The sequence below is a fragment of the Tenrec ecaudatus genome, chromosome 4 (assembly GCF_050624435.1).
Source record: "Tenrec ecaudatus isolate mTenEca1 chromosome 4, mTenEca1.hap1, whole genome shotgun sequence".
NCBI classification, from domain to species: domain Eukaryota; kingdom Metazoa; phylum Chordata; class Mammalia; order Afrosoricida; family Tenrecidae; genus Tenrec; species Tenrec ecaudatus.
In genome coordinates this window covers 21,039,674-21,064,217 of record NC_134533.1, presented here as the reverse complement: position 1 = coordinate 21,064,217, position 24,544 = coordinate 21,039,674, and the positions used below count along the sequence as shown (strand labels likewise).

General features: G+C 37.7%; 1 protein-coding gene across 1 annotated transcript; it reads left to right on the top strand.

Annotated features, from left to right (window-relative positions):
* The first annotated feature begins 6,235 nt into the window (after window positions 1-6,235).
* Window positions 6,236-12,947, top strand: LOC142446512 (olfactory receptor 4C11-like). Its single transcript, XM_075548261.1, has 2 exons — window positions 6,236-6,258; window positions 11,975-12,947. Exon 2 carries the CDS (start codon window positions 12,018-12,020, stop codon window positions 12,945-12,947), a length of 930 nt encoding a protein of 309 aa, XP_075404376.1. The 5' UTR covers window positions 6,236-6,258; window positions 11,975-12,017.
* Window positions 12,948-24,544: the final 11,597 nt, after the last annotated feature.

Below are 24,544 nucleotides of genomic sequence, written 5' to 3'. Positions count from 1 at the left end.
TGAAATAAGGATATGATGCCATATTCAACCATAGAAGTAAATCTGAACAGACATAAAATATAATTGTATTTTTGTACAAGTCAATCAATATAAAATGGTAATTGTTTTAATTGTTGACAATATAAATGTCTAGCATTTTATGTCAGAGTCAATACGGTGCCAAATTAAGTAAGATCGTTATGAACCAATGTGAAATCAACTTGACTCAGTCTTTGCATGAAACCTCAATTCTGCCATTGCTGCCTATGAACAATACATCATAACTCAGAATCTGTACCCTTTGATAAGTAGTACCAAAGACAGTCATAGCCAGGAAAACTTTGGAGACTCCATAAATGAGGACATCCTTTTGTCTATAATCATTCATTCTTTTAAAAACACATTTTAAAGATCTACTTGGACACATGCATGTCAATTGAACTAAATGTTTTAAATATTCCTTCTATTTTATCACTGATTTATGCTAGAATATTTCATGTTTGTGAATCAGTGACAATTTTGCATAATATTCTAAACTAAATGTCTCTCATTGTTAGTTTTGGATATTAAAATATATAAAGGATGTTGAATTTAAAGACATTTTAGAAATAGTTCTGACTCAAAGATAAACAAGAATATTTAAGATTATTTTAAAATTCCTTTAAATAGAACACATGTATTTCATCTTAGATATCATCTGTCATCTCCCTATTTGTGAAGGAAACCTCATTAATTTAATGTTAATAGGTCATTGAACTATCTATATGGGACTAAATTAAGAGCAGCAAGTAGGTAGAGTGCATCAGAAATTAAGGGTCAAATGGGATTAGAAATATGGTGGAAGGACACTTAGGAAAAGCAGAAAGAGAATGGTTGCATGATTTAAAGAATATAACAGTTCATGCATGTGAAATTCTGGAATCAGTAAGTGGTTGACTGTGTATACACTTTTCCTTGAGAGTAATGAAGTAACATATAATGAATCAATGACTTTGATATTCAAATGAATCATTCCCACGATGTATTTCTAAGCAAATCTCTACCACATGTCACTAGTCTTCTGTCCATAATAGTGGTCTAGTACCTTTAAGAACTTTTACAGGAGCAGACAGCCTCATCTTTCTCCCTGGAAATGATGGGGACAGACTACTGACTTTCTGTGCAGTTACCAGCAGCAGCTCAAGCTTGCTCCACTGTGCCCCCAGGGCTCCTGATCCAAGCCTATGTGCTTCTTTTACTGGGTTTACATGTGCTTGACTCCAATGAGGAAGCCTAAAGTCCAAGGCCTTTGCTGTCATCTGGTATATCCCCAGCCTTGAAAGCAGGTGTGTCCTGTGGTCCCTATGGTAAATAAGTGAGAGGTTGTGGCACATTTATAATGAGCAAAAAAATAATAAAGCAATAAGTGTAATTTTAGATAAAATGTTGTCTAAGTGATTTTTAGTGCAATCAAATGTATCTGGGAAAATATTATATTTGTGTAGAGAAGAATGCAATGTCTATTTCAATTAGATGTGCCTTGGAACTATCTGGGGTGTGTTATGACCTTCTCATAGGTAACTCTCAGATCTTAAAGTAGATACAAAGAAAGTCTAAGCACAGTGAAACACAAATCCAATGTCATCGAGCTGTTTCTGACGCACACTGACTATAGGATAGAAGAGAGCTGCCCCAGAGTGTCTCTGAGAGTGTGAATCCTAACAGAAGGGAATGCCACTCATCTTTTGTCCTTTTATGCCACAAGGCTTCCTCGGAGTCTCTAAATTGCTCCCTATCAAGAATTGTCCAGACCTAAATATAGAGCTGAACAGATGGGTCAAGGAAAGCAGCATCACTGATCTATGAAGTCATGTAGAAGAACTGTCTCACTCGCATTCTGATATGACTTTCAATCTCTCCTGCTGTCTTCACTCATGGCTTCTACACTTCCTCCAGACGGTGATTGCTTACCATCCTGCAATTCCAATGATGAGCCTATCCATATGCATTCTCATTGGGTATATCACAGTGTCTTTTTAATAAAAATGGCATTCCTTTAGTAAGTTTCAGTTTCTAATAACATCGTGCACTAAGGAACAGAATTTCTTAAATTACACATTAAACTCATTAGCTGAGCAAAACAACAGATCAGTTCTTTCATACATTATTTGAAAAGTATGTCTACAGATGAGGCATTGTGCTAAAAGAATACTAGAAGGAAAGCCTAGCAAGTAATCTTTGTGCAAAGCTTTTCTTCATTGACTTAATATATAATTTCATCATGTTTTCTCCAAATAAAGTTTATGTCCTCATCTAAATAAAGTTCAATAGAAATGAAAAGCATGACGATTCTGCTGTGTGACATTTGTTGATGCAATTGGTTCCTTTCCTAACTTTTCCTCTAGATCTCCAAGTCTCCCAACCCCAGTAGTCACCAACCACCCTCTCCCCACATACACACAAACATGCTTCTTTTTTTAATATAAAAACATTACACCGCGCTTATTACCTCAGTGAATCATGGCAAATCTTTCTGTTTTTTTAATTATTAATTTTATTGGGAGGCCCTTATACCTTTTATAGGAATCCATCATTTACTTGTACATATGTTGCCAGCACTGTTTCCAAAATATTTTCTTTTGACTTGAGTACAGATCCTCTCTATCCGCCTCCCTCCCTCACTTTCCCAGCCTCTTCAATATCTATATATCTAAATCTATATTATTTTAACTTTTATATTGTATACTGTCCGTTGTCTCCCTTTATTCACATCTCTGCTATTCATCCCCCTGAAGAGATCTATATATACAACCTTGTGATGTGTTATGGAAGTCTTTCTACTTGCCTACCCACCATCCCCCTGCCCTGTATTGCTATTCCCATTACTGTTCTTGATGGTTTTTATAAGTCTTGAATTCATGTGTTGAGAGCTCTTATGTGTACCAATGTGTGTACTCTGGTGTAGCTGGAGCATGATAGTGCAGGGGTGGGTTGGGTCGAGGGGGAGCATTCAGGAACTGAAGAAATGATGTGTATTTCATTGGTGCTATACTGCACCCTGGCTGAATCATCCCTTCCTTTTAACCATTTTATGGGAAGATCTCCAATTGTTTATGGATGGGCTTTGGGCCTCCACTCCAATTCCTCATGTACATCAATATAATTGTTTATTTGTGATCATTTGATACCTGATTCTATCAATACCTCATTATCACACAGACAAATGTGCTTCCTCTATGAGGGCTTATTTGCTTCCCTGCCAGATGACCAGTTGTTTTTCATGATTTTAAGACCCCAGACAATATATCTTTTGATGGTCAAGCACCATATGCTTTCTTCACCTCATTTGCTCACGAATCCATTTTGTTTTGTGTGATCATTTTGGAGAGGCCCTCGTAGCAAATTTCATCTCCCCTTTCCCAGGGAATGGATTACAGGATTTCTCATGGGTGTGATCCCAGTGTAAAACAGAGACATTTTCTTATTCTTGTGCTCACTTCCAGCAGGGAGAACGGAAAGAGAACCAAAGTATAGATGAGTCATAAAATAAAACCAAAATTATCCATGAGAACTACAGAGAGCTCTTTATCACCTGGCTAAGCAGTGGGTCCCGATATGGTACACTGTAAGTATGTAAGAATCCATAGAACAACAAAAAACATAAATGCCGCCCTCCTGGAACTGGCAATAAGCTAGTAGCAGCAGCTATAACCCATTGTAGCTACACAATGAGCTGAAATGTAACAATTGTGAAGATGATTAGCTCTTTCCTTTGTACTTGAGGTCAGTGTGAGTCAGAATTGACTTGGCATCATTTAATAGCAAGACAGTGTGACTGACATTGCACACCTCATAAGGAAGGGGGCACACCTTGTATAGGCAGCAGTTTACTTTACTGGGGCTACAGAAAGGTAAATGGAGAACCACCAGCAAGTGATTACCCAAACCTTTCTCCTGGACCTCTGTGACCTGCATGGTCTACCTGTGATGGTTCATGAGAATCATGTAAATAAAGCTTGCTGACATGCAGCACAACTGTCAAATACCATGTACACAAATATACCATTTCCACTATTGATATTGAATGGGAATGAGGACCTGCATACATCTTCCTTAGATTTAAGCCATTCATATCAGCTCCTTATTTTCCAACTTCCCTTCCTCTCTCATAACCCCTTCACCCACTTTTCTGTTGTTCATCCCCATAGGAAGGGGTATATGTAGATCATTGTGATCATTTCCCCATTTCTCTGCTGACATTCCCTTCCCATTCTGGTATCTCTATACTCATTATTGGTCCTGAGGAGTAATCGGTTCTAGATACCCTGTGTTGCGAGTTCTTATATGTATCAGTATACATGATCAGATCTAGTCAGATTTGTAAGGTAGAATTGAGGTCATGATAGTGGGGCAAAGAACTAGAGGAGAGTTGTGTATTTAACTGGTACTGTACTGAACCTAGACTGGCTCATCTTCTTCTTGCGACCCTTCTGTAAGGGGATGTCCATTTGTCTACACATGGGCTTCGCTTGTAAACTTGGTACTCCCCCTCATTCACAATGATATGATTTTTGTTCTTTGATCCCTGTTACTTGACCTGTCAATACCTCATGATCACACAAGTTACTGTGTTTCTTCCATGTGGGCTTTGTTTTTCTTGGCTAGATTGCTGCTGGCTTACCTTCAAGCATTTACGACACCAGACTCTACATCTTTTGGTAACTGGCACCAACAATTTTCTTCTCCCCATTTACTTATGCACCCATTTTGTCATCAGAGATCATGTTGGGAAGCTGAGCACCACAGAATACTGGATTGTTACAACAAAGTGTTCTTGCATTGACGTAGTACTTGAATTGAGGGCCAATGTCCATCTGTTATCTTAATACTTAGCATATAAATATACCACATAGATCAATTTCCCTATTGTTATATAATATATGTTTACATATGTCCATCCCTGTATTTAGACCTCTTTAAATGTTCTTTGCCTCCTAATTTTTTCCTGTATTTACTATAAACTTAATCTTCCGAAAGCTTTCACAAGCTTGATTTTTAATACCATCATTACAGTTCCACCACTGTCAAGTCACATCCATCCCATGACAACTTGGTAAGAGAGAAAGAAACTGAACTATAGGATGGATTTTACAGCCTGAAAATCTTCATACATGTAGATTGCCACATCTTTCTCCTACCAAATAGCGGTGCATGCAAACTCCTGACCTTCTTGTTTAGCAATCAAGCAATCTTACCACTGGGTTGCCAGCACACCCTTATTTAGATTAAGGGACTTATATCTATGTCATAATATTTTGGGAATAGAGTGAAATTTTCAATTCAAATATGGTTCATCTATCTAAGTCTTTGTGATTCCCACCAAGTGATTGGGTGGGATCTTGCCAATAGGGCATGTGAAACACTCCTAGAGGTAATTAGTTGACTTTGCCATAACTTTAGGTATAAGACAGTTCTTTGAGAAGCAGGAACAAAAACCCCAGGATTATCAAGAAAGCATAGCCAAAAACTTGCAAGATTTTCACCTGCAGTGGAGGAGACAGCAAAGATACCAGAGATATTGCCACATGAAAACCATGAAATTAAGCAGAAAGCCCTAATCTAAGCATTGGGGAAGAGCTAAGGAGCAGTGTCAAGATCATAAGTCAGGCTGACAGTTTTCCTGACCCATGGAACAAGACAGAATTTAATAGCTCACCTGGCCGACAAACTGAGGACCAGAGAAAGTTGGTGCATGTATTTATATTTTAAAAAATCCTGTGTATGACTTAGGACCATGTGGTGTTTAGTTCTGTCGATATGGTGGGAATCTACTTAATAGCACCTAAGAACACAGCAGGGTGTGTGCGTGTGTGTGTGTGTGTGTGTGTATGTGTGTTCATGCCTTACAAATTAAGCTGATCTAAAATCAATTCTGATTCATTGCAACCCTATGTTTTTCTGAAAACCCTGCTCTGTAGGAAATCCAATAACTGTGATTTCAGGAAGTAGGTTTCCTTGTTTTTCTTCCAAAAGAAATTTTTTAAATTAAGAGTAGAACACTTACACCATTGGACCACTCAGAAATTATACCTGTAACCAGCAAATATGATTTCCTTAAGGGAAAAAAATCATAAGGACTATAGTATTACCCTTTTACACAATGATGGGAAAGAGATCACTGGATTTAATTTATATTTCATGCTTAAGTATGTCTTTATAAGCTGATGCATTAGTCTATACTTCCATGTAAGTTGCATCATCTAAATGATGAAATCATACTCTTATTTTTCTTCTTTTTAAGTCTTCACATTCAAGAAAATAAAAAATCCATATTTAAAAATAAGGCAAAATTTTTTTCCAACGAGGTGACAATCCACCAACATTGTGATTTTTCTAACACTTCTGTATTCTCATTGAAATAATAGCGAAGAAAAATATCCATTAATTTTAGCGACATAGATATACATCTATCAGTTGTTGAAATATCTCACATTTTTAACATATCAGTTGCTGAGAGAGTTTCATGTATTTTCAAAACATAATGGTAGGTAACGGACTTCCCAGAATGGAGAAACGTACATCCATCAGAGAAAGAAATATAAAAATGGCAAATCAATTTATCTGAAAATTTTGAGATGCTACAATATTGGAGCATCACTTTCCACAAAATGGAAGGGTTAAATAGATACAGAATGACTGGAGGATTACTTTTTTTCTAAGCAATATTCCATATATCTTGGAGATATTCCTTTAACTAAAGGTACACAAGTTTCTGCTGAACTGATAGACTAAACTAGAAATAAGACAATATTTCTAAAGTCAGCCAATGACTCTTTGTGAGTCACAACCTGGAACTATTTGATTTGCATGCTTTGGGTATGTCATAATTTTCTTTTTACTAATAAAAATATATACCACCTTGGAGTTAATGCTGAGTCATAACAACCTTGTAAGAAAGAGAGAATACCTTCTGTGGGTTTCTGGGACTGTGCATCTTGAGAAGACCAGAAAGCCTCATCTTTCTTCTGTGGAGGGGCTGATGTATTCAACCAAATGACTGTGGGATTAGTAGCCCAATTTGTAACCATGGATGAACAATTCATACCGAGGATTCATACCAGGGAACAACATATGAAAAATTATTGGTATTACTCATCAGATTTACAGGAAAAATTACAAGAACCACATGATAATATCAACAGATACAGAAAAAGCATTCAACAATGCCCAACATCCATTCCTGTTTAAGACACTCAAGAAGTTAGGACTGGAAGGAAAATTCCTCATTATTATGCAAGCTATATAAGAAAAAACAACAGCCAATGTGGTAATCAAGGTAGAAAAGATGAAAACAATTCCACTATAAAAGGGGACCAGCCAAGGATGCCACTTGTCCCTACTCCAATTTAACATCATACTGGAGGCCCTAGCTAAAACATAAGACAAAGAAGAGGCTAAAGGTATTGTTTAGGGAAGGAAGAGTCGATACTATCATTTTTCACAGACAATATATTTTTGTATATAGAAAATCTGCTATACCCCACAAGTGGAGTGTTGGAAATAATAGATGAAATGGATAGTAGCAGGATACAAGATCAAGAAACAAATCTATCACACTACTGTACACATCAGGCAAGATCGCAAAAGAGGTAATTGGAAAGGTGATACCGTTTACAATAGCCAAGCATAAATTGAAATATCAAGGGATATACCAAGCTAAAAATATGAAAGATTTGTAAGACAAAAACTATGGACCACTATAACAAAAAGTCAAGAATGAACTCAACAAATGGAAAAATATCCCATGCTCGTTGATAGGAAGACTCAATATAGTAAAGATGCCAGTGCTGCACAAGGAACTATACAAGTTTAATGCTATCCCGATAGGAATACTATCATCCTTCTTCAAAGGAGTGGAAAAATTGATTACCAACTTCATATGGACAGAGAAGTATCCCTGAATTAGCAGAGAAATCCTGACGGAGAAGGATAAAGTGTGAAGCCTTGCTCTACCTGATTTTAACACATATTATATGACCACTGTGGTCAAACTAGTTTGATACTGGTATAACGACAGGTATTCAGACCACTGGGAAAGAGCTGAAGATTCAGAACTACAGCATACAGGCAACTAATTTTTAACAAGGGCCCCAAAAATATCAGATGGGAATTGGATGCTCTGTTTAACAAGTGGTACTGGAAAAAAAATGGAGATCTACCTGCCAAAAAATGAAGCAAGACCCTTACCTCACTACATATCCCAAGAATAATCTCAACGTGGATCACAGACCTTGAGGTAAACCCCAAACAATTAGGGCCATTCATGAGGGAATTGTCACAAACCTCGCAAACTTAGTCCAGGGAATACATAGGCTATCAGAGACAGTGAAGGTTATAAATACAGAGGAGTAAAAAAAAAAAAAGACAAGTGGGATATACTGAAAATAAATCATCTGAGTACATTGAAAGAAATCACCAAGAGAGTAATAAGAGAGCACATAGACTGGGCAATCATCTTTAGCAATGGCACATCAGAAGAAGACCTTATACTAAAATCTACACTAATTTGCAAGCTTACAATAAGGAAAAAAAAGTAACTGCCTACTGAAGAGTTGGGCAAAGGACCTGAAAGGAAGTTTCACAGGAGCAGAAATTCGAATAGCTAATAAACATATGAGAAAAAGTTCCCTATCATTGGTCATAAGAGAAATGGAAATTAACAGTCCTGCCTGTGAGAAGGTCACATCCTCAAGGAGGCATCAGTGATCTGATTGACAATTTGGATATGACCCTACACATTAATCTATCTCTAGGTTGATATTAAATTATCTACTGACTTCAGGCACCAGTCTTGGTAGCTATAATTTTAGACAATTTCCTTTGTGTTCCATGCTTTACCTAAGTAATTTCTTGATCACAAATCCTTGGACTCTATTATAATCCTATATAATGGTTATCTGAATGATGTGTCTCTTCTTTGCCTTGTCTTTGTCCCCTTTCGGACTTAGTAAATGTTCTCCTTAAGTTGTATGGAAGATTTGGGTCTCCTTTTGAGTCCTAAATTATGTTTTGGTGTATCTCTCAGATATCATTGAGTATTGATAGGTGTTTGGGGCACACATTGTCAAATTGCAGATATCGATCATTAATCACCCCTCTCTTAAATACAAAACCCTGAGCATTTTTGATTTTTATGAAGTCAAATTTGTTTTTTAAAAAAGCAGAATCGCCTTATAATCTATGTGTTCTCTCTAAGGGCTATATTCCTGATCCTTTTAAAAACACACATGGTTATCTAAGGTGCAACTGTTTCTCAAGGTTTGCAGGGAAGATGCAATTGAAGGCATGTGAAAACAATTAATTCAATATGCTCCTAGACTTTGAGGCTTAATCATTTTGCTTAAAAGGCTGATGTAAAGATCAGCTCTCTGAACTAGATGCTCCCAGTGCAATCTGTCTGTTTCTAATATATTTTGTTTGTTTATTAATCCTCAGAAGCCCTCATGAGAGAAGATATCACTTTCTCAGAGAGAGAAAGATGGCGCTTTCTAGTCCTGTAAAGAGTTACATTCTCAAAAATGCACAGGGGCTGTTCTACCCTGTCCTATAGGGTCTCTATGAGTCGGCATCACCTCTGCCAGTATGTAGTTGTTATTATTATTATTAATTACTATTATTATTGAAATAAGCCTATGCTTGTATGAACTTTCACACTACAAATGATGTTTTTAAACATTAGCTTATATATTTATGCCTTTGAGGGCTTTATACTTTCTAGCTCTAATATATTATTAATTTACATTCCTACCCCAACCTTATAAGCAGCAACCATTTCTCCAAGAATTTTCTGGGTTATTTTAGTGGAAAATAGTATTGTGAATCAAGATTTGGCTCTAGATAATCATCATTTTGTTTCTAGTAAACACTGTCATTTATGACCCAAATATGTCTAATTTCAACAATAGGCCTAAGCACTCCCCCCAACTCCCCCTTAAGCCCCATATAGGAATATGAAGTGCAGATAAACACTGTAGTACGTCTGACTCAGGCTCCTTAATTGGGAGGAAAGGGACACTTAGGGAATGATCATCCCCAGACTCTTATATTTTGCATCATTCAGGTTAAATACTCCTCCAGGGAGGACAAAAGAGATGCATTTCACAGTCAAATTCTTGTGCATGTTTGGGTTTCAGAGCATGTGGGTTGATAGTGCCACCACATTTAGTTTGCCTTCTAGTGAACATAGGAGAAGCCAAGCTTCTTTGTGAATGAAATGTGAAATGGAAAAGGCCTTGCTGCAGAACAATCAGAGGTTTAGAAGCTCATCTTTTTGTGGTTGTTTTTCCTCATTTGAGTGTGTGGCATCCAAGAGACTGTGGCAGGAAAGGAGAACAACTGAATATTCCAGGCTCTGCAAAGAAGTTGGTAAGTTTTTACTGGGAAATGATTCAATTGTCTTTAGTACTTGGCAAAACTATTTTGCTGAATGTTATTACAATAACTCTGTTATTACAATAACTCTGATGTAACCTCATAAATCATATACTCTTAAGGTAGTTGGATTGCAATGAATTGGAATCAACTTGCAGATACAGAATAGTAACATCTATAATATGTGTCCATATATAGTGATATAAATATGAATATTGTGCAATACATAATGAGTGATATATATATGTATGTATATATATATAATATTTAAAACAAAATCCTCACTGAGTCAGTGCCAAATCACAGCAATCATATAGGACAGTGTAGAACTCCCCTGAGAGTTTCTGAGACTGACTGGCGATTTTGAACTGTAGACCCTGCAGTTATACCAGTGCATAGCCACTGTGCTGCCAGGACCCCAGTAGTCATATGTGGTAAGACACACTCATACTCATCACTCTCTGGATAGAAACTGAAAATACATTTTGTCTACACACATCACCAACTTAAGCTCATAAAAACAATGTGAAATGGGTAGTAGTCTTTGCCTTTGCAAATACTATATGCTAATTTTAATTGATTTTCTAAAAAAACTTTACTTGCATTTGAAAACAAAATCTAGCTGGTATTTACATTTTGATGTCTTAAATTACAATGAAATCAAATATCTTTTCAAATATTTAATTCTCTAGGTAGGAAAACAGCACCTCAAAAACTTTTATTAAGTAAATAAATGAATTAATAAATAAATAAATATGTGCTTTGTTCCTTTACATTGATTTAAAAATAAAAGATTTTGCACTGCCATGACCTAGATCAGGCATATAGTTAGATGTTCATGAAGAGCAGAAACTACATTTTTACTTTGTCTTCTCTTACTTAAAATTAAGATTTAAGAGAACCATGTACATACACAACAAACACAACATTGAAATATTTCTTGTATGACTTGGAACCTTTTGAGTTCTTTTCTGTATCCTTATTGTTCAAGCTGTGAACATGGAATTTCGAAAAAATGTTCAGATATATGGTTGATGTTCTCCTTTTTCTTAACTAGAGCCTAAGTCCTATCCTGTTTCTTAAGAAACTATGTACAAAGAAACTAAAAGTTATGAACTGGGAGAAGAATGCAACTTTTGTTAATATGGTATGATAAAACTTTATAACCGGATTATCAGGCTTAACCATTATGTACAGACTTTAAAGTATATCACACTCACATTCTCTCTCTCTCTCTGTCTCTGTCTCTCTCTCTCTTTCTCTTTCTTTCTGTGCAAAAGGCTACTTCTGAAAAATGCTTGCTGAAAACCGAAGGTATTTAGCTCACTTAATTATCCACTGATAGTAAATCCATTACATTTATGTTAAATTGTTTTTAATGAACCACTTATTTTTTCATGATTGTCCTATCAAAACTTCAAGCAACTATTGAAATATCTAAGTATTTTGTATTTCACTTTGTTCATAAAAATCAATAAAAATAGATGGAATAACCAACAGGTAAGATGAACTCCATGATGTGGCACAGGCATTTGAACTACAAATGCGGTATTCATTGTGTAAACTATTTAATTTCTCCTTCCAGATTAATTATTCCTAATGTCCACTTCCCCACGTCTACTGAAACAATGCATCAAAATAAGAGTGTTACTGAGTTCATATTCTTAGGATTGACACAGGATCCTGTGAAGCAGCAAGTGGTGTTCATAATCTTCTTAGTTTTCTACTCTGGAACTGTGGTGGGAAATTTGCTCATTATTGTGACCATCAAGTTCAGTCGATCTCTAGGGAGTCCCATGTATTTCTTTCTATTTTATTTATCCTTGGCTGATATCTGCTTTTCAAGTAGCATCGCCCCGAGGCTACTTGCAGATGTTTTCTCTGCAAATAAAGTCATATCCTACAATGGATGCATGACACAAGTGTTTGCGCTGCATTTATTTGGCTGCATGGAGGTCTTTGTCCTTATCCTCATGGCTGTTGATCGCTATGTGGCCATCTGTAAGCCTTTGCGTTACCCGACCATTATGAGAAGACAGGTCTGCATCATCTTGATTATTCTTGCCTGGATAGGCTCTTTTATACATTCTATTACTCAGATTTCTCTGGCCTTGAAACTGCCCTTCTGTGGACCCAATTTGATTGATCATTATTGCTGTGACCTCCAGCCCTTGTTGAAACTTGCCTGTATGGACACTTATGTGATCAACCTCCAATTAGTGACCAACAGTGGGGCCATTTGCTCTAGTAGTTTATTGCTTCTGATGATCTCATACTTTGTCATCCTGTACTCCCTGCGAAATCACAGTGCGGAAGGGAGGAAAAAAGCCCTCTCCACTTGCACCTCTCACATCATTGTGGTCATCTTATCCTTAGGTCCATGTATATTCATGTACACACGTCCTCCAACCACTTTTCCCATGGACAAGTTGGTGGAACTGTTTTATACCATTGTCACACCTTTTCTCAACCCCCTCATCTACACCTTACGGAATGCGGAAGTAAAGAATGCCGTGAGGAAGCTATGGCGCGTCAAAATTGCCTCAGAAAGCAAATGATGAAATTAGGATATGATGACATATTCAATAATATAATAAATCTGGACAGACATCAGATATAATTGTGTGTATCATTGTACAATAGGTAACCAATATAAAATTGCAATTGTTTTTATTGTTGACAATATAGATGTATAGAATTTTATGTCAGAGTTAGATACAGTGGCAGAATAAGTAAGATCATTATGGACCAATGTGAAATCACCTTGACTCAATCTTTTCCAGAAACCTCAATTCTGCCATTGCTTTCCGTGAACAATACATCATAACTCAGAATCTATACTCTTTGATACGTAGTACTTTAGACAGTCACAGCCAGGGAAACTTGGGAAAATCCATTAATGAGAGCATTCAATTCTCTATAATCATTCACTTTTTACAAAATACTTTTAAAAAATCTATTTTGACACCTGTAGGTCAATTCATCTCAGTGTATTAGAGCTACCTTTCTATTATATCACTGATTTATGATTTTATATTTTTCCATGTTTGTGATTCAAAGACATTATTGGATCTTATTCTAAACTAATTATTTCTCAGTGTTATCTTTGGGTATTTAAATAAATAAGGGATGTTGAATGCAAATGCATTTTAGAAATAGTTCTGATTAAGATAATTTTTAAAGTTCCTTAAAATAGAACACATATATTTCATCTTAGGTATCACCTGCCATCTCCCTATTTGTGAAGAAAAAGGCTTTGTGAAGAGCACAATATTAACTTTATGACAAATCTTAATAGGTCATTGAACTATCTATGTGGGACCAAATTAAGGTAAACCACTAGAAAGAGTCCTTCAGAATTTTAGGGTCCACTGGAATTAGGAGTATGGTGGAAGAACAATGAGGAAAAGGAGACTGAGAATGGTAGCATGATTTAATAATAGAGCAGTGTATGCATGAGAAACTCTGGCATCAATGTGTGGTTGACTCTGTATACTCCTATTCTCGACAACAACATAGTAACATATAATGAATCAATGTCTTTGATGCTCAAATGGATCATTCCCACGATGGGTTTCTAAGCATATCTCTAGCACATGTCACTAGTCTCCTGTCCACAATAATGGTCTAGTGCATTTAAGAACTTTTACAGGAGCAGACAGCCTCATCTTTCTCCCTGGAAATGACAGGGACAGACTACTGACTTTCTGTGCAGTTACCAGCAGCAGCTCAGGCTTACTCCACTGTGCCTCCAGGGCTCCTGAACCAAGCCTATGTGCTTCTTTTACTGATTTTCCATGTGTTTGACTCCAACGAGGAAGCCTAAACTCCAAGGCCTTTGCTGTCATCTGGTATAGCCCCCATCCTTGAAAGCCGGTGTGTCCAATGGTCCTTGTGGTACATAAATGGTAGTTTGTGACACATTTATAGTGAAATTATTGAAACACAAAATAAGATCAGACAACGTGTAATATTCCAGATAAGTGTTATCTAAGAGATTTTTAGTGCAATCAAATGTATCTGGGAAATGTTATATTTGTGTAGAGAAGAATGGAATATGCATTTGAAATAGATGTTCCTTGGAAATATCTGGGGTGTGTTATGACCTTCTCACAGGTAACTCTCAGATCTTAAAGTAGATACAAAGAAAGCCTAAGCACAGTGAAACAAATCCAATGTCATTGAGCTGACTCTGACCCACACTGACTGTAGGACAGATGAGAGCTGCCCCAGAGTGTCTCTGAGAGCCTGAATCCTAACAGGAGGGAATGCCACTCATCTTGTGTCCTTTTATGCCACAAGGGCTCCTCTGAGCCTCTAAATTGTGCCCTATGGAGAATTCCCCAGACCTAGATGCAGAGCTGAAGAAATGGGTCAAGGAAAGCAGCATCAGTGATCTATGAAGTCATGTAGAAGAACTGTCCCACCCGCAATCTAATATGTCTTTAACCTCTCCTGCTGTCTTCTCTCATGGCTTCTACACTACCTCCACCCAGTGATTAGATACCATCCTGCAATTCCAACAAAGAGCCTATGCTATGCATTTTCATAGGGTATATCACAGTATTCTTTCAATAAAAATGCTGCTCCTTTAGTAACTTACAATTTCAAATAACATCGTGAACAAAGGAACAGAATTTCTTAAATTACACATTACACTCATTAGCTGAACAAAACAATGGATGGATTATTACATATATTTATTGAAAGAATATGTCTATAGATGAGGCATTATGCTAAAAGAATACTAGAAAGAAAGCCTAGCAAGTAATATGTATTCAAATATTTTCTTCATTGAGTTTATATCATCATATTTCATCATATTTTCTCCAGATAAAGTTTGAGTCCTCTTCTCAATAAAGTTCAATAGAAATGAAAAGAATGAGGATTCTGCTGGGTGGCATTTGCTGATGTAATCGATCCCTTTTTTAACTTCTCCTCTAGATCTCCAAGTCCCCCAACCCCAATAATCACCAACCACCTTCTCCCGCCATACACAAAGCATGCTTCTTTCATTTAGATGAAAATGCTACACAATGCTTATTACCTAAGTGACTCATGGCAAACCTTTCTTTTTGAATTAATCATTTTATTGGGAGGCTCTTACAGCTCTTATAGCAATGCATCGTTCACTTGGACATATATGCTGCCATCAGCATTTCCAAAATATTTTCTTTCGATTGGAGTACACATTTTCTCCCTCCCTCTCCCTCCCAACCTATTGAAAATATATATTATTATTGTTAATTTTAAATTGTATATTGTCCTTTGTCTCCATTCACCCACATCTCTGCTATACATCCTCCTGTGGCGGTCTATATATCTAAGTTGTGATGGGTTCCCCGTTTCTCCTTGCCTGCCTCCCATTCCCCTACTCTGTTTTGCTACTCCCACTACTATTCTTGAGGGTTTTTATCTCTCTCAATTCCTTGTGTCGAGAGCTCTTATCTGTAGCGATGTTTGTACTCTGGTTTAGCTGGAGTTATAAAGTAGAGCTGTGTCATGGTAGTGTGGGATGGAGGTCTGGGGGCCATTCAGGAACTGGAGGAATGATGTGTATTTCATTAGTGCTCTACTGCACCCTGGTTGAATGGTCCCTTCCTTGTAACCATTCTTGGGAAGATCTCCAATTGTCTACGGATGGACTTTGGGCCTCCACTCCAATTCCCCTCATGTACATCAATATAATTGTTTGTTTGTAATCATTTGATACCTGATTCTATCAATACCTCATGATCACACAGACTGACGTGCTTCCTCTATGAGTGCTTATTTGCTTCCCTGCTAGATGACCATTTGTTTTTCATGATTTTAAGACCCCAGACAATATATCTTTTGATGGTCAAGCACTGTATGCTTTCTTCACCTCATTTGCTCATGAATCCATTTTGTTTTGTGTGATCATTTTGGAGAGGCCCTCATAGCAAATTTCATCTCCCCTTTCCCAGGGAATAGATTACAGGATTTCTCATGGGTGTGATCCCAGTGTAAAACAGAGACATTTTCTTATTCTTGTGCTCACTTCCAGCAGGGAGAACGGAAAGAGAACCAAAGTATAGATGAGTCATAAAATAAAACCAAAATTATCCATGAGAACTACAGAGAGCTCTTTATCACCTGGCTAAGCAGTGGGTCCCGATATGGTACACTGTAAGTATGTAAGAATCCATAGAACAACAAAAAACATAAATGCCGCCCTCCTGGAACTGGCAATAAGCTAGTAGCAGCAGCTATAACCCATTGTAGCTACACAATGAGCTGAAATGTAACAATTGTGAAGATGATTAGCTCTTTCCTTTGTACTTGAGGTCAGTGTGAGTCAGAATTGGCTTGGCATCATTTAATAGCAAGACAGTGTGACTACCATTGCACACCTCATAAGGAAGGGGGCACACCTTGTATAGGCAGCAGTTTACTTTACTGGGGCTACAGAAAGGTAATTGGAGAACCACCAGCAAGTGATTGCCCAAACCTTTCTCCCAGACCTCTGTGACCTGCATGGTCTACCTGTGACGGTTCATGAGGATCATGTAAATAATGCTTGCTGATACATAGCACAGCTGTCAAATGCCATAAATGCCAAAACATCATTTCCACCCTTGCTAGTGAATGGGAGTGAGGACCTGCAGACAGTTGTTACAGGGCATATTTTCCTCTATCAGTAAAATCTCTGATCAGTCAGAGGAACACAGAGGTGGGTTGGCACAAGTCTTTCAGGGAGAAGTGGCAGAAAATGTAGCATGTTTGTTGTTCAATTAGATGGTTGCAAATGATTATGAGTAATATAAGGAAGTTCCCCATTAAGTGAAGCAACAGAGCTGAAAGAAGGTCAAGAGCAGTAGCTCTATTCACTATTTTCCCTATCACTCCAAAATACACATTTATTTCCCTTGTTCTGTTGTTCCATGGGATTGAGTCCAGATTACACAAAAGAAATCTAATACATCTGAATAAGTACAGGACACAATTCCATTTACAAAAGTTCTGAGGATATTTAAAAATTGCAAAGCAACAGAGATCCTAGTGGATTTATAAGCTTAAACATTTTTCTCTAAATCAAAAGGCAACTTATTATTCATATAGTTAGTATTTAAGTAAGTGCATTAAAAATTGTACACAATCTAGAGTATAAGGAATAGATTTAAGATATTAATGATCAAAGATTGAATAATACCTAACCAAAAGAAACACAAAACAAAAAATAAACCCACACATATTATTTAAGGTGTATCTGTATTGCTTCTTCCTTTTTAATAAATAATTTTATTGGGAGCTAATACAGATCTCATCACATTCTATACATTTATCCATATGTCAAGCACATTTGTATGTATTTTGCCATCATTTTTCAAAGCATTTTCTTTTGACTTAAGCCATTCATATTAGCTCCTTATTTTCCAACTTTCCTTCCTCCCTCATGAATCCTTGACAAATTAAAATTCGCACCCCCCATGTCTTTCACCAACTGCTGTCTCCATTCACCCACCTTTCTGTTATTCATTTCCATAGGAAGGGGTATATGTAGATCATTGTAATCATTTACCCCTTTCTCTGCCAACTTTCCCTTCCCATCCTGGTATCCCTATACTCATTATTTGTCCTGAGAAGTTATCAGTTCTGGATTCCCTGTGTTGTGAGTTATTATATGTATCAGTATACATGATCAGGTCTAGTCAGATTTGTAAGGTAGCATTGAGGTCATGATAGTGGGGCAAAGAACTAGAGGAGAGTTGTGTATTTAATTGGTGCTATACTGAACCTGGACTGGCTCATCTTCTCCCTGAGACCCTTCTGTAAGGGGATGTCCATTTGCCTACACATGGGCTTTGCTTGTAAACTTGGCACTCCCCCTCATTCACAATGATATGATTTTTGTTCTTTGATCCCTGTTACCTGATCCTGTCAATACCTCATGGTAAAACAGGTTGCTGTGCTTCTTCCATGTGGGCTTTGGGTATTCTCGGCTAGATTGCTGCTGGCTTACCTTCAAGCATTTACGACACCAGACTCTACATCTTTTGGTAGCCGGCACCAACAATTTTCTTCTCCCCATTTACTTATGCACCCATTTTGTCATCAGAGATCATGTCGGGAAGCTGAGCATCACAGAAAACTGGATTGTTACAACAAACTGTTCTTGCATTGATGTAGTACTTGACTTGAGGGCCAATGTCCATCTATTATCTTAATACTTAGCATATAAATGTACCCCATAGATCAATTTCCCTATTGTTATATAATATATGTTTACATATGTCCATCCCTGTATTTAGACCTCTTTAAATGTTCTTTGCCTCCTAATTCTTTCCTGTATTTACTATAAACTTAATCTTCCGAAAGCTTTCACAAGCTTGATTTTTAATACCATCATTACAGTTCCACCACTGTCAAGTCACATCCATCCCATGACAACTAGGTAAGAGAGAAAAATATGTACTATAGGATTTTACAGCCTGTAAATCTTCATAGATGTAGATTGCCACATCTTTCTCCTACCAAATAGTGGTGCATGCAAACTCCTGACCTTCTTGTTTAGCAATCAAGCAATCTTACCACTGGGTTGCCAGCACACCCGTATTTAGATTAAGGGACTTAATTTCATGTCATAATATTTTGGGAATAGAGTGAAATTTTCAATTCAAATATGGTTCATCTATCTAAGTCTTTGTGATTCCCACCAAGTGATTGGGTGGGATCTTGCTAATAGGGCATGTGAAACACTCCTAGAGGTAATTAGTTGACTTTGCCATAACTTTAGGTATAAGACAGTCCTTTGAGAAGCAGGAACAAAAACCCCAGGATTATCAAGAAAGCATAGCCAAAAACTTGCAAGATTTTCACCTGCAGTGGAGGAGACAGCAAAGATACCAGAGATATTGCCACATGAAAACCATGAAATTAAGCAGAAAGCCCTAAACTAAGCATTGGGGAAGAGCTAAGGAGCAGTGTCAAGATCATAAGTCAGGCTGACAGTTTTCCTGACCCATGGAACAAGACAGAAGTCAACAGCTCACCTAGTCGCGAGACTGAGGTCCAGAGAAAGTTGGTGCATGTATTTATATTAAAAAAAAATCCTGTGTATGACATAGGACCATAGGTGTTTATTTTTGTCGATATGATGGGAATCTACTTAATAGCACCTAAGAACACAGCACGGTGTGTATGTGTGCGCGTGCGTGCGTGTGTCTGTTCATACCTTAAAGCTGCCCTAAAATCAATTCTGATTCATTGCAACCCTATGTTTTTCCAAAACACTGTTCTTTAGGAAATCCAATAACTGTGATTTCAGGAAGTAGGTTTCCTGATTTTTCTTCCAAAAATAACTTTTTTTTTTATTAAGAGGAGAGCATTTACACCCTTGGACCACCCAGAAATCCTACCTGTAACTAGCAAATATGATTTCCTTAAGGGAAGAAATCATAAGGACTATAGGTATTATCCTTTTACACAATGATGGGAAAGAGATCACTAGATTTATTTTATATTTTATGCTAAAATATGTCTTTATAACCTGATGCATTAGTTTACACTTCCATCTAAGTTGCATCATCTAGATGATGAAGTCATACTCTTATCTTTCTTCTTTTTAAGTCTTAACATTCAAGAAAATAAAAAAATCCATATTTAAAAATAAGGCAATATTTTTTTCAACGAGGTGAGCAATCACCAACATTGTTATTTTTCTAACACTTATGTATTCTCATTGAAATAATAGTGAAAAAATATGCATTCGTTTTTAGTGACATATAAATACATATATCAGTTGCTGAAATATCTCACATTTTTAACATATCAGTTGCTGAAATAGTATCATGTATTTTCGAAACATAATGGTAGGTAACTGACTTCCCAGAATGGAGAAAGGTACATCCATCAGAGAAAGAAACATAAAAATGGCAAATCAATTTATCTGAAAATTTTGAGATACTACAACATTGGAGCATCACTTTCCACAAAATGGAAGGGTTAAATAGATACAGAATGACTGGAGGATTGCTTTTTTCTAAGCAATATTCCATATATCTTGGAGATACTCCTTTAACTAAAGGTAGACAAGCTTCTGCTGAGCTGATAGACTAAACTAGAAATAAGACAATATTTCTAAAGTCAGCCAATGACTCTTTGTGAATCACAACCTGGAACTATTTGATTTGCATGCTTTGGGTATGTCAAAATTTTCTTTTTACTAATAAAAATACATACCACCTTGGGGTTAATGCTGAATCATAACAACCTTGTAAGAAAGAGCAGAATTCCTCCTGTGGATTTCTGAGGCATCTTTACAAGAACAGAAAACCTCATCTTTCTTCTGTGGAGTGGCTGGTGTATTCAAACAAATGACAGTGGGATTAGTAGCCCAATTTGTAACCATGGATGCAGAATTCATACCGAGGATTCATACCAGGGAACAACATATGAAAGACCATTGGTATTATTCATCAGATTGACAGGAAAAAATTATAAAAACCACATGATAATATCAACAGATGCAGAAAAAGCATTCAACAATGCCTAACCCTATTCCTGTTTAAAACATTCAAGAAGAAAGGACTGGAAGGAAAATTCCTCATTATTATGCAAGCAATATAATAAAAAACAACAGCCACTGTGATAATCAAGGGAGAAAAGAGCAAAACAATTCCACTAAAAAAGGGGACCAGACAAGGACGGCACTTGTCCCCATTCCAATTTAACATCATACTGGAGACCCTAGCTAACAACGTAAGACAAAGAAGAGACAAAAGGTATTTGTTTAGGAAAGGAAGAGGTGAAACTATCATTTTCCACAGACAATATGTTTTTGTACATAGAAAATCCCCCAAACTCCACAAGTGGAGTGTTGGAAATAATAGATGAAATGGATAGTAGCAGGATACAAGATCAAGAAACAGAAATCTATCGCACTACTGTACACATCAGGCAAGATCACAGAAGAGGCAATTAAAAAGGTGGTATCCTTTAAAATAGCCAGGCACAAATTGAAATATCTAGGGATATACCAGGCTAAAAAAATGAAAGATTTGTAAGACAAAAACTATGGACCACTATAACAAAAAGTCAAGAATGGCCTCAACAAATGGAAAAATATCCCATGCTCATGGATTGGAAGACTCAATATAGTAAAGATGCCAGTGCTGCACAAGGCACTATACAAGTTTAATGCTATCCCGATACGAATACTATCATCCTTCTTCAAAGGATTGGAAAAATTGTTTACCAACTTCATATGGACAGAGAAGTATCCCTGAATTAGCAGAGAACTCCTGAAGAAGAAGGATAAAGTGGGAAGCCTTGCTCTACCTGACTTTAACACATATTATATGACCACTGTGGTCAAACCAGTTTGATACTGGTATAACGACAGGTATTCAGACCACTGGGAAAGAGCTGAAGATTCAGAACTACAGCATACAGGCAACTAATTTTTGACAAGGGCCCCAAAATATCAGATGGGAAGTGGATGCTCTTTTTAACAAGGGGTACTGGAAAAATATGGAGATCTACCTGCCAAAAAATGAAGCAAGACCCTTACCTCACTACATATCCCAAGAATAAACTCAAGGTGGATCACAGACCTTGACATAAACTCCAAACAATTAGGGCCATTCATGAGGGAATTGGCACAAACCTCGCAAACTTAGTCCAAGGAATACATAGGGTATCAGAGATAGGGAAGGTTATAAATACAGAGGAGTCAAAAAAAGACAAGTGGGATATACTGAAAATAAATCATCTGAGTACATTGAAAGAATTCACCAGGAGAGTAATAAGAGAGCACATAGAATGAGCAATCATCTTTAGCAATGGCACATCAGAAGAAGACCTTATACTAAAATCTACACTAATTTGCAAGCTTACAATAAGGAAAAAAAATGTAACTGCCTACTGAAGAGTTGGGCAAAAGATCTGAAAGGAAGTTTCACAGGAGCAGAAATTCGAATAGCTAATAAACATATGAGAAAAAGTTCCCAATCATTATTCATAAGAAAAATGCAAATTAAAACAACTATGAGACACCACCTAATACCCTCAAAGATAGCCCATTCAAAAAGTCAGAAAGGGGCTGTGGGGAAATAGGAGCACCCCCCACTGCTGGTGGGCCTCTAGGTAGTACAGCCACTGTGGGAATCGATTTAGAAATATTTAATACAGTTGGAGATTGAGCTTCCATAGGACCGATCAATCCCCCTACTAGGTATCTACCCAGAAGAGGCAAGACCAAACCACAGCCAGACATCTGTGCTCCAATGTTCATCATGGAACTCTTCACAATTGCAAGGAGTTGAAAGAACCCAAATTTCCAATAGAACAAAATAATAAAAAAAACTGGGGTACGCATCCCTAAAATTCAGTGATGAACTCATGAAGCACATTGCTACATGGGAAGAACTGGAGAAAATTATGGTAAGCAGAGTAAGTCAAGCACAAAAGGACAAGTACAAGCTGAATCCACTGAGGTAAGCTTGATAAAACAAAAACAAGAAAATGGGGCAGAGGGGGAAAGCTACTATACACATACATCCCTGGAGTGAGAGCCTAGTACTATGGCAGGGGCCAAACCCAATCCAGGCATACATACACAGCCAACTAAATAAGAGGGAGAAAGAAAGAGGGGGATAAAAGGAAAAATACACGAGGGTGGGGGTGGGGAGAGCAGGGCATTAATCCACCCAAAGGAAGGGTATTGTTTATATCTCCACAGGAGAAAGAGAGAGAACAGGCTTCAACCCAATGTGCCAAGACACGCAAGACATGACTGCAACATACGAGCATGTATCAGGTAACTCATAGAGAGATCCATGGGACCACAGCCAATCTTGACTATGTTGCCACCCCACCCTCAGAAGAATGCACTTCAGAGCACAGCACTGGGGCTACAGCTTAGGGACTGGGGAGCGTTGGATTAGAGCACATGGGAGAAACGCAAAGGGATGGAGAGATAGGAGAGGACATGCTTGTCCACCAAGCCCTGAGGATGATGTTCCTGCTTGGCGCAGATAATGCACCTGGAGGGCTGTAGAGTGGGCCACACCTCAGGACACAGTGTCCCTCACTGAACCATGGTGCTGCGGAGACAGCACTGAATACACAGTACGGGAATAATGCAAGGTCTGGCCCCATTACGCTGGGGCGAGGCACTGAGGGACTGCAGCAGAGCAGCAGGGGGAGCAGACTGATGAAATCCCAGGGAAATACTAAAATCAGACGGGAGACAGTGTGGCACCCCATCAGACTAGACTGGAAAACACTCATAAATGCCAACAAGCACACCTTGAACTATTTTTAGGCTTTTTCATTTTTGCCAGTGACTTTCTTTTTGTTATTTAAATTTTGTTTTTGCATTCTGCTGTTGTTGTTTTAGTTTTGTTGATCATGACTTCCTCTGTTATTTTATTTGGCTTTGCTTGGCTTTTGCATTTATTAACGTATCTCCATGTCCATCTAGATAAGATAGGTGAGATAAATAATTCAGCGTTGAAAGAATGCGACCAATGGTTCCTGGGAGATACGGGAGAAGGGGAGGTGGGAGAAATGAGATGGGGGTGGGGCTAAAACCTTGACAAGGGAACAACAAGTGAACTAAATCAATGGAAGAAAGGTCGCAGGATGCCTAGTGGTGCTCAATCAAGGGCAATGCAACAGTGTGGAATTGCTAAATCCAAATGAAGCCCGAACATGATGGTGGGACAGGAGGGAAGTAAAAATGAAAGACAGGAAAGAACCAGGAGGTAAAGTACATAAATTGAGGCCTAAAAATACGTATGTACATATGTAAACAAATATGTAATGAGAGGGGAATATAACTATGTACTCATATCTATATGTTAGGAATTAAGGTTGCAAATGGACATTGGGGTCACAGGGAAGAGGTGAGCCGGTCAGGGTGCAGTAGTACCAAGGAAACACCCAACTTTCCTCTAGTTCTCTGATGCTTCCTGCATCCCACTATCATGACCTCAATTCTACCTCACAAATGAGATTAGACCAGAGCTTGCACACTGCTACAGAAAAGAGCCTGAAACACAGGGAACCCAGGATAGATAAACCCCTCAGGACCAACAAGGAGAGGAGAGATACCAGGAGGGTTACGGAAGGTTGGTGGAAGAAAGGGGGTATCAATCACAAGGATCAAACCAGAACTCCCTTGCAGGAG

Bases quoted from the DNA above. Each gene is read 5' to 3' on its own strand.
- LOC142446512 (XM_075548261.1), top strand. From the start codon at position 12,018: ATGCATCAAAATAAGAGTGTTACTGAGTTCATATTCTTAGGATTGACA.